At 45.2% G+C, this 17,572-nt stretch overlaps 2 protein-coding genes across 6 annotated transcripts in view; one reads left to right on the plus strand and one right to left on the minus strand.

Moving 5' to 3' along the window:
* Positions 1-957, minus strand: part of tbc1d2 (TBC1 domain family, member 2) — a 28,307-nt gene extending 27,350 nt beyond the window's left edge. The window contains exons 1-2 of one of the 5 annotated variants that reach the window (XM_046295620.1): positions 685-957; positions 360-502 (exon numbers count right to left, since the gene is read on the minus strand). In XM_046295620.1, the coding sequence (XP_046151576.1) occupies positions 360-400 (41 nt within the window). In that variant the 5' untranslated portion in view covers positions 401-502; positions 685-957. Of the gene's footprint in view, positions 1-359 lie in introns of all 5 variants that reach the window. The other 4 variants (XM_046295619.1, XM_046295617.1, XM_046295622.1 and 1 more) reach the window with 4 other exon arrangements.
* A 1,294-nt stretch (positions 958-2,251) lies between these two features.
* On the plus strand, positions 2,252-17,406 carry LOC123993452 (elongator complex protein 1-like). The gene is made up of 34 exons (XM_046295616.1): positions 2,252-2,513; positions 2,698-2,863; positions 2,984-3,136; positions 3,249-3,330; positions 3,443-3,523; positions 7,474-7,559; positions 7,646-7,745; positions 7,859-7,949; positions 8,081-8,204; positions 9,408-9,501; positions 10,367-10,597; positions 10,794-10,964; positions 11,721-11,805; positions 11,900-12,064; positions 12,144-12,250; positions 12,374-12,474; positions 12,611-12,664; positions 12,979-13,209; positions 13,340-13,492; positions 13,899-13,978; positions 14,079-14,216; positions 14,396-14,481; positions 14,569-14,717; positions 14,891-15,014; positions 15,122-15,219; positions 15,322-15,523; positions 15,638-15,762; positions 15,849-15,909; positions 16,054-16,167; positions 16,311-16,422; positions 16,546-16,673; positions 16,758-16,909; positions 17,034-17,106; positions 17,250-17,406. Exons 2-34 carry the CDS (start codon positions 2,714-2,716, stop codon positions 17,315-17,317), a joined length of 3,969 nt encoding a protein of 1,322 aa, XP_046151572.1. The 5' UTR covers positions 2,252-2,513; positions 2,698-2,713; the 3' UTR covers positions 17,318-17,406.
* The last annotated feature ends 166 nt before the right edge of the window (positions 17,407-17,572 follow it).

Raw genomic sequence — 17,572 nt, forward strand, 5'->3', positions numbered from 1 at the left:
TGGGAACTAGGCGCTAATTTTAAAAAACGAGCTCATTCTGAAAAATCTGTCATCCAAATTGGAATTCCAAGTTGGAAACACAGGCATCTTTCAAGAGCTCTGACCTGAAGATAAGTAACATCATGCTTTTACCTCGTTTTTTTCCCCGAGTTCCCAGTTGTCTTGAAAGCACTGAGGTCATAAATTGTAGAAATAGACACTTCAAAATCTTCACACACACACACACACACACACACACACACACACACACACACACACGAAATATGACCACATTTGAAAACCATCTTGAAATTTCGAACATATGTCCGTCTTTATACCATACAGTCACATGTAAAAACCACAGTAAATTAAATATTTACCTACTCGTTTTAAACTCCTTCTCCAAGTAATAACATGCCATGGAATGCTCACTGGATCCCGAAAAAGGAAAGTCAGCAACAAAATGAGTTCCAAGGACCTACAGGTTGATCCAGGCGCGATAGAAACCAACGCCAATCTAGAGCTTCTTGGAATAGGGCGGTGGCGCGCGCAAAGATATTTTCAATACATTACACAATGTATTACTTGCAGTTTATGCTTTCTTGAGTTAGCTTATTTTAGACTTAAAACATAAGCTAGTAAAGTTCGTTCCCTTCCGAAACATTTTGACAGTATAGGAACAGAGGTGTGTACTAGCTTACATACCTTAGGCTTGCACGTCGGCGCTGTTTACTGGCAGCGGAAATTTCACTGGCAAAAAACGTCTCTCTCCAGTTGTCTAAATATTGGTGCTTTGAAGACAACTAGGAACTCGCAAAAACGAGGTCAAATCATGACACCAGTGATCTTCAGGTCGAAAAGTTGGAGCTCTGGACAATTGCCCGATGTCGCGTTCATATTATAGTCGGAACTAGGAAATCCCACTTTCTGAACGCGACCTATAACTACATCCAGTTAGCATGTCGGACATTTCCGAGTTTCTTAGTTCCGACTTGTACAGGAACGCCGCACGAGTTTCGGACTTGGAATTCGGAGTAGGTTGACTGTTCGAAACAGTTTTTCTCAGTCGGAGCTCGTTTCTCATGAGTTCTCAGTCTTGAACACTGTCGGAGATTTTTGATAATAACATAGGATACTGAAGGCATTCGCGTCGACGCACTTGTGTCTCTATAGTGGTTGTACATTCAATTTCACTTTTCCCATGCGAGGTAAAAATATTCACAGCTAAACATCGGTTGCTGCCATGAAAAACAATACAATTTGCGCCCATGTAGAGTCATATGTAACATATCGAACACACATATTCATCCATTTCACAGATGAGTCAGTGCAATGAATGCAAAATGATTTGCTTCTCGCAAAGTAAAAAAAAAATACAAATGTGCCTCACCCTAATAATTTGGTCTATTTTCAACAAAGCGGTATTGTAAACACATAACGTTAGTAGTTGTGGTGCTTGTCTTGCACATGCAAATTCGGCACACACAACATTCTAGAATAGAAATGTGTTATTTGACGTGTCAAATTAAAAGCTTATTTAATGCATCAAATAGTGTTATGGCGTGTATCTTTTTTGACATGCAAAGACCCAAACAGCGTTCAATGTGCCTCACACTAATCATTTGGTCTATTTTCACCTCTTAATTTCACCTACTGTTCTCACTTGGTGGTGAAAAGTCATCTGTTTATATGCCCCATTTATTTATCCTATGGTTCTGGCTGGTACAGGGAGTTCACCGAGAACGGCCCATGTTCTGAATTCTGTCGCTGTACATTTCAAAGTGCTGAACAACTAGTTATATTGACTATTCCGTAGTTGCTTGCTCATTAATGTTTTAATCAAAACACGGATTGCCTCTTATCTGCTTGTCGTTCCCTTATGCCATAATTTGTAGATCAAAATTTTCAGTAGAAACCAAATATGTTTAAGCAAGTATGTCATATCAGTAAATGAGGCTGAAAACTGTTTCGCTGACAGACAAGGCTCCGCTGAATGCCAGGTGTGGCATTGGTAAGGCTTTATGTAGGCCCTAACAGTTTGTGGGCATCGTTTGCCACCGTTGTAGTGCAATTCATGTATTGTTTAGTGTTGTGTAGAGGCTTTGCTGGCATGCATCCCACTTTTTTTCCTCCCACCAAGGTTTATATGCTAAAATCGCCACTGTATATATTGTAATGAAACCGCAGGGAGCAGGTCTCGAACCCTCAACCTTCTAGTCCAAAATCCAGCGCGCTATCGACTGCAGCAAAAGCATACTCGAGCAGCAGAGTCGAAAGCCGCCTTGTAAACCCAGGGTCATGACAATATATATATTTTTTTCTCACACTGCACTACCTGCACCACTTTAGCCTATTTTCGGAGTCCGTCGTCAAAGTCATGCCATTTCCCCCCGTACAGGAAGAGGGAGACGTTGCAATAAGGGTCTACTCATTTCAGCATTTTACGTCTCCCTCTTCCTGTGCGGGTTGAAAGGTGAACAAATTGAAATCGCAGCTGCAGCAGCGTTTGTAAATATTATTGAAGCTACGCAAAGGTAGGTTATTTGTGTGTGTCACATCATGCAGCTTTTATTGATGATACAATTAGAAATATTATATTGAATAACATGACTTGTCTCTCCACGCACAGCTAGTTAACGTTACCTTACCATATCGGCTAGCTTGCTAGTACAGATGCTAACCAATACGCCTTGTCGGCATCTGCTTACTGTTCGGTAGCTAGCTAAAGGGTGTGATGCGGAACTTGAGGTTGCTGAAGAGCCTTCGTTGCTCGGAGCTGCAGGGCCCGGGCACGCCGCAATGTTTCTCTGTTCGGACAGACACCCGTACGGTGCTCATCGCTTCAGAATACTCCGTCACCGAGTTGGACCCACGAGCTGGCCAGGTACTTTACACATAGCAGTGTTCTTCAATCATGGTCCTGGAGTCCCACCGGGTAAAGGTTTTTGTACCAGCCCATCACGAACGCACTGTATTCAACTATTCATCTCCCCATCATGTTCAGGTGATGAATGAGGTGTCGTTGACAGCTGAGCGCTACCTTCCAGAGGATGGCAGTGGGACAGTTGTTGGTATCCAGGACTTACCAGACCAGGAGTCTGTGTGTGTTGCCACAGCCACTGGTGATGTCATCCTCTACAACCTCAGCACTAACCAGGTATCAACACTGTAGAAATAACCCTGTTGATTGAAATTACAAAAGATGAACACTGTTACTCATAGCAGGTTTGTACTGCCTTTGTTTTCGTGTGTGTGTGTGTCCATTTTAGTTGGAGTGTGTGGGCAGTGTGAACAGTGGTCTAACAGCCATGAGCTGGAGCCCCGACCAGGAGCTGGTCACTCTCACCACTGGTCAGTATATCAACCACATTCACTTATGGTCTATTGTTCATGGGGTCTATCATGAGCCATCAGAAGTGATGTTCTTTCCTTCCTTTTCTTTCCTTTTCTTGATACTTTTCAGGTCAGGACACCATTATCATGATGACCAAAAACTTTGAACCCATCATAGAGGTTGGGATCCATCAGGATGACTTTGGAGAGGGTAGGACATATTTTTTTATTTTTCAAGAGACCCAAAGTTTCTTTACATACACTAGATAATCAGCAGGATAAAAACCTATAAAAGTACACCAAACATGATGACAGACTAACCATGGAGAACACCAAACATGATGACAGACTAACCATGGAGAACACCAAACATGATGACAGACTAACCATGGAGAACACCAAACATGATGACAGACTAACCATGGAGAACACCAAACATGATGACAGACTAACCATGGAGAACACCAAACATGATGACAGACTAACCATGGAGAACACCAAACATGATGACAGACTAACCATGGAGAACACCAAACATGATGACAGACTAACCATGGAGAACACCAAACATGATGACAGACTAACCATGGAGAACACCAAACATGATGACAGACTAACCATGGAGAACACCAAACATGATGACAGACTAACCATGGAGAACACCAAACATGATGACAGACTAACCATGGAGAACACCAAACATGATGACAGACTAACCATGGAGAACACCAAACATGATGACAGACTAACCATGGAGAACACCAAACATGATGACAGACTAACCATGGAGAACACCAAACATGATGACAGACTAACCATGGAGAAACACCAAACATGATGACAGACTAACCATGGAGAACACCAAACATGATGACAGACTAACCATGGAGAACACCAAACATGATGACAGACTAACCATGGAGAACACCAAACATGATGACAGACTAACCATGGAGAACACCAAACATGATGACAGACTAACCATGGAGAACACCAAACATGATGACAGACTAACCATGGAGAACACCAAACATGATGACAGACTAACCATGGAGAACACCAAACATGATGACAGACTAACCATGGAGAACACCAAACATGATGACAGACTAACCATGGAGAACACCAAACATGATGACAGACTAACCATGGAGAACACCAAACATGATGACAGACTAACCATGGAGAACACCAAACATGATGACAGACTAACCATGGAGAACACCAAACATGATGACAGACTAACCATGGAGAACACCAAACATGATGACAGACTAACCATGATGACAGAAACCACAGACAAACATGATGACAGACTAACCATGGAGAACACCAAACATGATGACAGACTAACCACCAAACATGGAGAACACCAAACATGATGACAGACTAACCATGGAGAACACCAAACATGATGACAGACTAACCATGGAGAACACCAAACATGATGACAGACTAACCATGGAGAACACCAAACATGATGACAGACTAACCATGGAGAACACCAAACATGATGACAGACTAACCATGGAGAACACCAAACATGATGACAGACTAACCATGGAGAACACCAAACATGATGACAGACTAACCATGGAGAACACCAAACATGATGACAGACTAACCATGGAGAACACCAAACATGATGACAGACTAACCATGGAGAACACCAAACATGATGACAGACTAACCATGGAGAACACCAAACATGATGACAGACTAACCATGGAGAACACCAAACATGATGACAGACTAACCATGGAGAACACCAAACATGATGACAGACTAACCATGGAGAACACCAAACATGATGACAGACTAACCATGGAGAACACCAAACATGATGACAGACTAACCATGGAGAACACCAAACATGATGACAGACTAACCATGGAGAACACCAAACATGATGACAGACTAACCATGGAGAACACCAAACATGATGACAGACACCAACCATGATGACAGAGAAACACCAAACATGATGACAGACTAACCATGGAGAACACCAAACATGATGACAGACTAACCATGGAGAACACCAAACATGATGACAGACTAACCATGGAGAACACCAAACATGATGACAGACTAACCAGGGAGAACACCAAACATGATGACAGACTAACCAGGGAGAACACCAAACATGATGACAGACTAACCAGGGAGAACACCAAACATGATGACAGACTAACCATGGAGAACACCAAACATGATGACAGACTAACCATGGAGAACACCAAACATGATGACAGACTAACCATGGAGAACACCAAACATGATGACAGACTAACCATGGAGAACACCAAACATGATGACAGACTAACCATGGAGAACACCAAACATGATGACAGACTAACCATGGAGAACACCAAACATGATGACAGACTAACCATGGAGAACACCAAACATGATGACAGACTAACCAGGGAGAACACGAAACATGAAGACAGACTAACCAGGGAGAACACGAAACATGAAGACAGACTAACCAGGGGAGAGCACTAGAGATGAAGACAGACTAACCAGGGGAGAGCACTAGACATGAAGACAGACTAACCAGGGGAGAGCACTAGACATGATGACAGACTAACCAGGGAGAACACGAAACATGAAGACAGACTAACCAGGGAGAACACGAAACATGAAGACAGACTAACCAGGGGAGAGCACTAGACATGAAGACAGACTAACCAGGGGAGAGCACTAGACATGAAGACAGACTAACCAGGGGAGAGCACTAGACATGAAGACAGACTAACCAGGGGAGAGCACTAGACATGAAGACAGACTAACCAGGGGAGAGCACTAGAGATGAAGACAGACTAACCAGGGGGAGAAGACAAGACTAACCAGGGGAGATGACATGACAGACTAACCAGGGGGGAGCACTAGAGATGATGACCAGGGGGGAGCACTAGAGATGATGACAGACTAACCAGGGGAGAGCACTAGAGATGATGACAGACTAATCAGGGGAGAGCACTAGAGATGATGACAGACTAACCAGGGGAGAGCACTAGAGATGATGACAGACTAACCAGGGGAGAGCACTAGAGATGATGACAGACTAACCAGGGAGAACACGAAACATGAAGACAGACTAACCAGGGGAGAGCACTAGACATGATGACAGACTAACCAGGGGAAAGCACTAGACATGAAGACAAGACTAACCAGGGGAGAGCACTAGACATGAAGACGAGACTAACCAGGGGAAAGCACTAGAGATGATGACAGACTAACCAGGGGAGAGCACTAGAGATGATGACAGACTAACCAGGGAGAACACGAAACATGAAGACAGACTAACCAGGGGAGAGCACTAGACATGATGACAGACTAACCAGGGGAAAGCACTAGACATGAAGACAAGACTAACCAGGGGAGAGCACTAGACATGAAGACGAGACTAACCAGGGGAAAGCACTAGAGATGATGACAGACTAACCAGGGGAGAGCACTAGAGATGATGACAGACTAAACAGGGAGAACACGAAACATGAAGACAGACTAACCAGGGGAGAGCACTAGAGATGATGACAGACTAACCAGGGGAGAGCACTAGAGATGATGACAGACTAACCAGGGAGAACACGAAACATGAAGACAGACTAACCAGGGGAGAGCACTAGACATGATGACAGACTAACCAGGGGAGAGCACTAGAGATGAAGACAGACTAAACAGGGAAGTGAACTAGACGGAGGATAAAAGACGGGTAAGCCTGTGTGAAGAGGTGTGTCTTTAGTGTGGACTTGAATATGTGTAACACTATAGCTTCCGTCCTTCTCCTCGCCCCTACCTGGGCTCGAACCAGGGACCCTCTGCACACATCAACAACTGACACCCACGAAGCATCGTTACCCATCGCTCCACAAAAGCCGCGGTCCCTGCAGAGCAAGGGGAACAACTACTTTGAGGTCTCAGAGCGAGTGACGTCACCGATTTGAAACGCTATTAGTGCGCACCCCGCTAACTAGCTAGCCATTTGACATCGGTTACATATGGATTGTGAGGTTCTGACATGGAGAGAGAGGGAGTTCCAGAGTTGGGGGGTGCTAAGAGCACCTAAAATTGGAAGATGGGATCCTAATGTAAATATTCCTGTGTATGTACTCTATGCCTTTGTTTGACTGACATACTTTTAATGTGTTTTAGGGAAGTTTATTACAGTGGGCTGGGGAAAGAAAGAGACCCAGTTCCATGGCTCAGAGGGCAAGCACGCTGCCCAGAAGAAGACCATAGTAAGGAATATGATTCACCTTTCATCCTAAGAGCAGTTGAACACTCTTTAATGAAGGTCTCACTGTCTCGCCCCTCTCTGTGACAGGAGGTGCAGCCAGCCATGTCCTGGGACGACCGCAGGCCGAGGGTGACGTGGAGAGGAGATGGCCAGCTCTTCGCTGTGAGCTCTGTTTGCCCCCAGACTGGTGAGAATCAGTGTTTTTCACAAACTCTGTGTGAAGTGAAACAATTACTGTAAAAAGATAAATACTGTAGATTGTGCTGGTATCACATGCATTGCATATGTGTGATGTTTCAGGTGCCAGAAAGGTCAGAGTGTGGAACAGAGAGTGCGTCTTGCAGTCAACAAGTGAAACCGTCAACGGTCTGGAGCAGTCGCTGTGTTGGAAGTAAGATCTCTGTGGAGAATCATTCAGCATCTTTGACCACCTTGTTGTTTTATGGTTTAGGGAACTTAAATCCAATGCCTACCACAACATGGTTTGCATGTGAACCTTATGGAACCAATGCCTTGTTTCAGACCGTCAGGTAGTTTGATAGCAGCCACACAGCGTCATCCTAACAAGCACAGTGTGGTGTTTATGGAGAAGAATGGGCTCCTACACGGGGACTTCACCCTGCCCTTTGGAAAAGAACAGGTCAAGGTCGGTCACTCAAATACTCTACACGAAAACTGGGCGATGAGGACAAAATCCATATTGCGATACATTTCCTGAATTGATGCAATAATGATAAATAGAACGATAGGTTTATAACATAAATGGTCTCCACAGTTTTTTAAATATTTGTTATATTACTGTTAAAACTACTGCTACTGCTTTGAATGTTGTAGCTTTCAATTGTCCCATTTAACAACTAACCATATTAGCAAACTTATTTAATTTCAAACTTCACATTTTGCTAGTATAGACCCCCACAGTGGTGGTGTCATAATACGCATAAAACCTAGTGGTCAAATAGTTTTTCCACCATTCATTTTTCCCATAGGGGATTTTAGAAACGCTTAAAGTAAGGGCTGTGTTTCTTTTCGGCTGACCCTGGTGTGATGTTTTGATAACCATGTACATCTCTCTCGGACAAGGTGACTTTTCTCAATATATTCGGCTCGATTTACTCTCAGATTTGAAAATGCTGTTTAGCCTCAAAGTAAGACAACGTGCAAAACTACAAAATCTGTAAACTCCTGCAGGTCATCTCCATGTGAGACCTTTGCAAACAGGTCTAGTGTCAATTTAAAACTTGCAGAAGACAGTTCACAGAATTGTCAATTTTTAAGAAATGTAGCCAATTTATTTATTACTATATGTAGCTAACGTTAGATAGTTAATCCAAAGATTCCTACCTTTGCCTCGATTCGGCAGCCTCGTCCAGATCATGGTATTTGTAGTTCTTTATGATGGTCACATTAGCAGCTAATTAGCATTTCATTTTTGGGGGGTAAATACAGGCAAAATATATTGATAAAAGTCACCTTGTCCGAGAGAGATTTACGTGGTTATGAAAACATCACGCTAGGGTAAACCCTACACGGGACACAGGGGATTTTTAGAAACACTCAAAATAAGGGCTAAGGGGAAACATTTATGGGGGGGAAATTATTGGAACCATTTCCCTGTTTGACCACTAGGTTTTATGGGTATTATTACTCATACTGTGATACTCGATGCCTGTGGTAAAGAACGATATCAGCAGTGCCTGCAATAAGTGGTCGGTGTCGATGAATTTTGTTTTATCGTCCCAGCTCTACTCAACACACTGATCTAGGATCAGTCTAGCATTTTGCTCCCAATGGTTCAGGTTAGGATTTGGGGAGGGAGGCTGATCCGAGATCTGTGTGACTGTTTCAGGTGAAGGCACTGCTGTGGAACAGCGACTCTACTGTGTTGGCTGTGTGGCTAGAGGACATGACACGAGAAGAGGGGGGCCAAGTCAACACGTACAGTAAGACCCATTACTCCCAGCATTATTTCATACATTTATAATATGGGTTAATCAGTATCTTTCAGTCAATGTGTTGCCTTTTTATCAAGCAGATTTTTTTTACATGTAAAAGAATACTTTGGGATTTTGGCGATGAGGCCATGTATCTACTTACCCAGAGTCAGGTGAACTCGTAGATACTATTTTCATGTCATTATGTTTTGTGTGGACCCCAGGAATATTAGCTGCTGCTTTTGCAACATAGCTAATGGGTATCCTAATTAAATACCAAATGTCTCTGTGTCCAGTATGAAGGAAGTTTGAGGTAGTTTTGAGAGCCAATGCTAACTCGTGTTAGCGCAATGGCCGAAAGTCTACGGGTACCTACTAGCATACTAACAGATACCCATAGACTTCCAGTCATTGCGCTAATGCTAGTTAACGATTGCGCTAGTTAGCAACTTACTTCATACCGGACAAAGAGCTATACAAATGGTATCCACAAGTTCATCTGACTCTGGGGAAGTAGATAAGGGGCCTCATTGCCAAAATCCTGAAGTATCCCTTTAACTGATCTGGTGTGACATCCAGCATATATATTATTTTATTTGCCCCTGCCTCACTCCCTATCCGGCTCACTCCCTATCCGGCTCACTCCCTATCCGGCTCACTCCCTATCCTTCACTCCCTCCTTCTCCCTCCTCCCTATCCGGCTCACTCCCTATCCTTCTCCCTCCCTATCCTTCTCCCTCCCTATCCTTCTCCCTCCCTATCCTTCTCCCTCCCTATCCTTCTCCCTCCCTATCCTTCTCCCTCCCTATCCTTCTCCCTCCCTATCCGCCTCACTCCCTATCCGCCTCAATCCCTATCCTTCTCCCTCCCCCAGTTCAGCTGTGGACAGTAGGTAACTACCACTGGTACCTGAAGCAGAGCCTATACTTTGGCAGCGACCCCCAGAGGGCGCCAGCCGACGTGAGCTGGGATCCTGAGAGGCCCCTGGGGCTGCACCTGGTGACCCGAGGCTGGGCTAGCCTGACCTACGACTGGGGCTGGAGCACTGACCGCAGCCATGGGGAGGACGGGCAGGACAACGCTAACGTGGCTGTGATCGATGGAGGTGAGTCAGATAGGGTCCCTATCTGACCTTCTTCCAATATCTTTGAAATGCATCCTATCCGTCTGCATTCATGGAGGTGATCACTAATTTATAAGTGAGCGGATAGGGTAAAATATGGTTGCCCCTCCCACTGCTTTCGCTAATCTTAATCAAGTATTTCAAAGTATAGTGTTTGTGTGACTGTTTCTCTTTGTAGACAAGGTCCTAGTGTCGACATTTCGTCAGTGTGTGGTGCCCCCACCCATGTGTGCCTACGAGCTCCAGCTGCCTGCCCCTGTCAACCTGGTGACCTTCCACCGCCAGCCCCAGAGAACCAATGAGCTGGCAGCACTCACCGCTGACGGACACATCCTAGTCTATGGTCAAGGTGGGCCACCAGAAGCTTTGAGCATCTGCCCTCTCCTTTCTAATTGATCAGCCATCACTCTTCTCTCTCGTCACCCCTACTCTCTTGATGCATACACTGAGTATACCAAACATTAGGAACACCTTCATAGTATTGAGTTGCCCCCCCTCCCACACCTTTTCCCTCAGAATAGCCTCAGTTCACCGGGGCATGGACTCTACAAGGTGTCAAAAGCGTAGGGATGCTGGCCAATGTTGACTCCAATTCTTCCCACAGTTGTGTCAAGTTGGCTGGATGTCCTTTGAGTGGTGGACAGGTCTTGATACACACGGGAAACTGTTGCGCATGAAAAACCCAGCAGCATTGCAGTTCTTGACACAAAGCGGTGCGCCTGGAACCTACTACCATACCCCGTTCAAAGGCACTGAAATCTTTTGTCTTGCCCATTCACCCTCTGAATGGCACACATACACAATTCTTGTCTCAAGGCAGATGAATCGTTCTTTAACCTGTCTCCTCCCCTTTATCTACACTTATTTGAAGTGGATTTAACAGGTGACATCAATAAGGGATCATAGCTTTCACCTGGTCAGTCTATGTCGTGGAAAGAGCAGGTGTTCTTAATGTTTTGAACACTCAGTGTATATCTCCCTGACCTCTTTCCTCTTCCTTTTCATCTCTTTTCCCACTCACACGGTGCTGTTAATTAATTGTTAAGACAGGTACTGGGTACATACATCCCAGCTACTTTTGTGTTTAATTCTGTTGTCTGTTCAGGTACTGGGGACCAGAGTGACCCTACTGCCAGAGTGGGAGGATTCCGACCTATCACGCACGCTCCTCAGTTAAAGACTACCTACAGGTACAATCTGGACAGTCATTCCAAAACGTTTTCATTTATGACCCTCACACTAAAGTTGTATTGCGCCCTAACATTGTGGCTGTATTGGGTGCAGGGTTTTGTTGGATCAGGAGCTGCCCCTGGCTCTGCGTCTCCTGCTGTGGCTGAGGGGGGATGTGTTCCTGGGGGTGGGGGGCAGTGTAGAGGGGCCGTCCCAGTCCACGCTGCTTATCCTGGGACCCTCGGAGGCCCAGAGCCCCCAGTCAACCCTGGAGATCAAGTATGAAAGAACAATAAATCACGACAACGCTGGTTTTTACATACTGTCAGAAGGTTCCCCTAACTGTTTGTATCCCCAGGTCACGTGTGGAGGTTGAAGGTCACGTTATCAGCATGTGTCACAGCTCCAATACGGGCACAGTGGCCCTGCAGCTGGAGGACGGCCAGATCAGGAAGTTCCTCTGGGGTAAGTGACAACTACTTCCTGGGCTATGAGAATATTGTTTGTAGACTTGCTTGTGGAATTGAGCCAGCTATCATGAGATGTTTTCTATGCCTCCAGCATGAGCAATCTTGTATATGTCCCCAGATTCCCTAAAGCCTAGTGTGGTGGGCTGGCAGGACACGACAGGCTACAGCATCAACTTCCCAGATCCCTGTGTGCAGACGGCCCTCTGTACTATAGAAAAGGTAAGGGTATAGTCCAACTGAATACTGCTGTCGCCGAAAATCACTTACTATTATTTGTTGATTTGATAATATTGATTGTGCCAAAAGTACCTACCTCCTGGTCTCAAATCTAGGGGATTTCTTGTAATGTCAACAGGAGCATCTGATGGGGCTTACAGACCGATCTCACCTGTTTGTTGACGACACAGAGGTATGTCTGTTGTTTTACCTTGGTGATTCAGCACAAAGGCAGAGTTACCATTATGATTGATGTAAACACACTTATTACTTAAATGTAGCTGCTTGGCAGCCACATGTAAAGCAAAGCCAGGTCATATTAATTAGAAATAGTCAGCTTTATTGACCAATCTGGTTGTGTCATTATATGCCATTTAGCAGACGCTTTTATCCAAAGCGACTTACAGTCATGTGTGCATACATTCTACGTATGGGTGGTCCCGGGGATCGAACCCACTACCCTGGCGTTACAAGCGCCATGCTCTACCAACTGTTCTTCTTCCACAGGTGGCCTCCAACGTCTCCTCCTTCGTGGTCTACGATGACTTCCTGCTACTCACCACACACTCGCACACATGCCGCTGCCTCCGACTCGGCACACTCACTGTCAAAGGGCTGCAGGTGGCCTTGGCTGCAGACGGAGGTCAGAATGACCAGAATGACGAGACTCTCCGCAGGGTGGAAAGGGGCTCCAGAATCGTCATTGTGGTCCCCCAGGACACCAGGCTCATCCTGCAGGTCTGAACTGTTCTGTCCATCATAAAAACAGTGCCAATCCCAGATTATTTTTAATTGTCGATTACCCATATTGTTTGGCACTGCATCCCTGGTCGTGTTGATGGTGAGTATGACACGTGCGTGTCTGCAGATGCCTCGCGGTAACCTGGAGACCATCCACCATCGAGCGCTGGTATTGGCTCAGCTCAGAAAGTGTCTGGACAGTCAGAAGTTCCGAGAGGCCTTTGAGTGCATGAGGAAGCTGCGGATCAACCTCAACCTGATTTACGACCACAACCCCAAGGTTAGTAAGCCACCCATTCACTTCTCCTTCACCTTAACCTGTCTGACCTTCTGGTGTGGAATGGCACATACAAATTAGATATCACAAAAACGGTTGTGTTAAATCTCAAATGTGTCTACTCTAGCCAACAGTTCGCAGATGCGGGTAGGCTAGTCTACATGAGGTTATTATTGATGAGAGAGAGAATATTTTTATTTGTCAAATGGCAGTCAAGCATCGATCATCCTGCCACCAAATTAAGACCCTCAGTATTTAATGGAGAGGCGCATCAAGCTCATCGCCTTGCACTTTCACCACCCTGTGAAGTTCATGATCATTTATTTCGTCTGTAGCCTAATAACTTGTATGCTTTCCGTATCATCGCGTGACTGCAAGTTTACTTCTATATGATGTTCTTCTCTGGCAGGTGTTTTTAGAGAGCGTGGAGACCTTCCTGAGACAGCTAGACTCTATCAACCACATCAACCTTTTCCTCACAGAGCTCAAGTAATAACCATTTTTATTTTACAATAATAACAAACAACGGCCATTTTGTAATGTATAGGACATTTTAATGTGGAAGTTTTTTTCTTTTTTGACTTTAAAGAGAGGAAGATACCACTACGACAATGTACCCATACCCATCGAATGCTACAGGCCAGTCAGCACCTGGGGCTTGTGGGAAAAAGGTTGACATTGTTTGTGATGCGCTACGCTGCACCATGGAGTCTATGGACCAACACAAGTGAGTGCGCTCTTGATACAGGTTATTCTTTTTGTCAATGAAAACCAATACAATTTGATTTGTAAAGTCACCATTCACAGAACATTTTAACTATCATTGTACTCAAATCGTGTTTCCTTTACGCTTCGTTTTGAGTGTAATATTGTCATTATAAAGGTAAATAAAATGATCACCCACAGGTACTGCCTGTCTATCTTGACGTCACACGTGAAGAAGACTGTTCCTGAGCTGGAGGTTGCCCTGCAGAAGGTCCACGAGCTTCGAGGTGAAACGGTCACAAGCAGATCAGCAAGAGCAATACGAAATTGTTAACAAGATATCTGAAAATCCATGTGTTTGTGTGTATTTGTAGTGAACCCACCCGGTGCAGCCAACGCGGTGAGTGCGGAGGAGGCTCTGAAGTACCTGTTGTTCCTAGTCAATGTCAACGAGCTGTATGAACACTCTCTGGGCACCTACGACTTTGACTTGGTCCTAATGGTAGCTGAGAAGTCCCAAAAGGTCAGTGACAGAATGGTACTGCAGGTAAACCGTACTTAATAGTTACCCTGATGAAGCCATTTGCTGCAGAAACTTTGAGGGACGATCACTGCAAATGGAGAAAAGGCCGCTACTTTAATTTAATTTCATGGGTATTAAAGATTAATTATCTGTTGCCCTCCCAAACATTCAAGGACCCCAAAGAGTACCTTCCCTTCCTGAATATGCTGAAGACTCTAGAGCCCAACTACCAGCGCTACACCATCGACAAACACCTGAAGAGATACAGGAAGGCCCTGCACCACCTCAGCAAGTGTGGTGAGTGTGTCATGCAATAGCCCTCAGCATTTCATTAAGGGGACAATTACGTAATTGAAATGAATGACCTAGACTGGGTGTGTTTTTTGTTGTTGTTTTTGTACCAGGTGAGGAGCACTTCACCGAGGCCCTAAATCTGGTGAAGGACCAGAGGCTGTATAGTGAAGCCCTGGGGCTCTATCCAACAGACAGCCCTCAGTACAAGGTAATGCATTCTCACACATTACTAAATAAGTAGCCACACTGTGTGCTACTGTTACGTCTCTGACCTCCCAACCCTGACCTCTAACCCCTGACCTCTGTCCAGGCCTTGAGCTGTGCCTACGCTGAGTACCTGGTGGAGCAGCAGCAGGCGGAGCAGGCAGGGTTGTTGCTGTGGCGCTGCGGCGAGGCGGTCCGCGCCCTCCAAGCCTTTGTGGGCAGTGCCAGCTGGAGGAACGCCCTCTGTGTGGCAGAGCAGATCCCCCTTCCACCCGACCAGCTGGCACTGCTGGCAAGGGACCTGGCAGGTACTGTCCTACCGACGTCCTGGCACTCAGCGCCACCACATGAAGTCTTAAAGTTGTGTTGTCGATTCAAAACGTGTTGCTCATTTGGTTTCATATTTCCCCCTATTGTTTCAGAGAAACTGATAGAGCTCCGAAGATATACGGAGGCAGCCATATTGTTGGAGCAGTATGCTAAGGACTGTGAGGAGGCCATCTCGGCTCTGATCACAGGTGCAGTCTGGGAAGAAGCACTTCGACTGGTGAGTTACCAAGATGGCCTCCATCGTACAACATGCTCTACAAACTCCTCCCAAGACAAAATTACATTGTCTTTTGTCTGTTCTAGGTGTATTTGTACAACAGACAAGACATCATTGAAACAAACCTCAAACCAGCTCTCTTGGAAGGTAAAACCCCAATTTTTCATTGGTGAATTTAAATGCTCTTCACGATAGTGCTAATGATGTTTCAGTGTGCAATATATTTGTTATTTGTGATCTTTATGGCACCAAATGTATATACATTGGTTTTATGAACACTGTTTTCTTAAGCATGTAGTTCTCAGACCACCTACCTGGAAGCTCAGAGGGCGATGTTCATTCGTCACAAAACCCGTCTGGCCGTGGTACGGGAGCTTAAGGAAAAGGCCAGGCTGGAGTTACTGGGTAAACCAGCATTACTTACACAAATATCATTTTTGTAATAGCTTAAGGGGCTTTGAGAATGGGCTTGTCCATGTTATACTGATGTGCCTCCCTCTCTTTGTTTCCCTTTCTCTCCCTTGTTCTGTCTCCCCCTGTCATTCAAGATGAGGATGTCCCAGACTGTCCAGAGGCAGAGCTCTACTCAGAGGCCAGTAGTGTGATGTCCGGCAGCCGTGCCGGCTCCAAGTACTCGCATAGTAACTCCCGCATCTCCTCGTGAGTCAGCCCTTTACACATCTGTATGTATTACATGAAATACCTAGTGGATGTGGGGTTGGGACTTGATAGTAAGATGTCGTTAGTCTCAGTATGAGATAGGAACTAACCTCTGTCTCTTAGGAGGTCGTCTAAGAATCGCCGGAAGGCTGAGCGCAAGAAGCTGAGTCTGAAGGAAGGGACCCCCCTAGAGGACATGGCTCTGCTGCACGCCTTGGCAGAGATCATCCACTCTGTGGACAAGATGAGAGGTAGGAGACGCACGTTCTTGTTGATAGGTAGAGTAATGTGGGCAGGTCCTGTGTGATTGACAGTGTTATGCTCTGCCCCTGTAGAGGAGGTGCACAGCCTGCTGAAGGCCCTGGTGCTGTTCCAGTTTGACGGACAGGCGGGGAGGCTGCAACAGGCCTATGGGGAGGCTCTCCAGATGATTGAGGTGGCCCTTCCTGAGGTGTGGCAGGAGGGTCTTCAGCAGAGTCAGGCTCCGGTGAGACACACACACACACACACACACACACACACACACACACACACACACACACACACACACACACACACACACACTTGTTCTTAGGAGTTCATTTAACCTGTGTTTTAATTTTGTTCTCCAGATTACCGGTCCTAACTCCACAGCCAACAGCATCATGGCTTCATTTCAACAGCCAAGACCCTCATCAACCCAAGGTCCATTTTACTAGTATTATCCTATTTATTACTATTGAACATACACAATTTACTCATTTGTTTAGTAATATTAGGTGCTAAAATCAAATGTTCGTATTCCCTTTTTAGTTTATGAATATAGTATACACGTTTCCTCTTTGCAGATTCAGAGACTACCCCACCCCCAAAGATGAGAAATGGTGTCAAGTGGAAGCTGAGTATTTTGAAGTAGCTTTTTGTCATCACTGTTTCCTTCTTGTTTCTTCTTTTAACTGTAAAGCCATCTTATCACGTAACCTGTTAATAAAGATGTATACTGGATTTTCTTGTAACTCTTATATGACTAAAGCATGATCAACAGAGCTGTCAAATGTTCTCACAATATAATGTTGGTAATGGATATGGAATTATTAATACTGTCAGAGATATGGAAACGGCAGGCAGTCAGTTCATAGTTCAATTTAGTTAATTTACTGTTTCATTTGCC

This window comes from Oncorhynchus gorbuscha, linkage group LG13, assembly GCF_021184085.1.
Source record: "Oncorhynchus gorbuscha isolate QuinsamMale2020 ecotype Even-year linkage group LG13, OgorEven_v1.0, whole genome shotgun sequence".
Taxonomy (NCBI): Eukaryota; Metazoa; Chordata; class Actinopteri; order Salmoniformes; family Salmonidae; genus Oncorhynchus; species Oncorhynchus gorbuscha.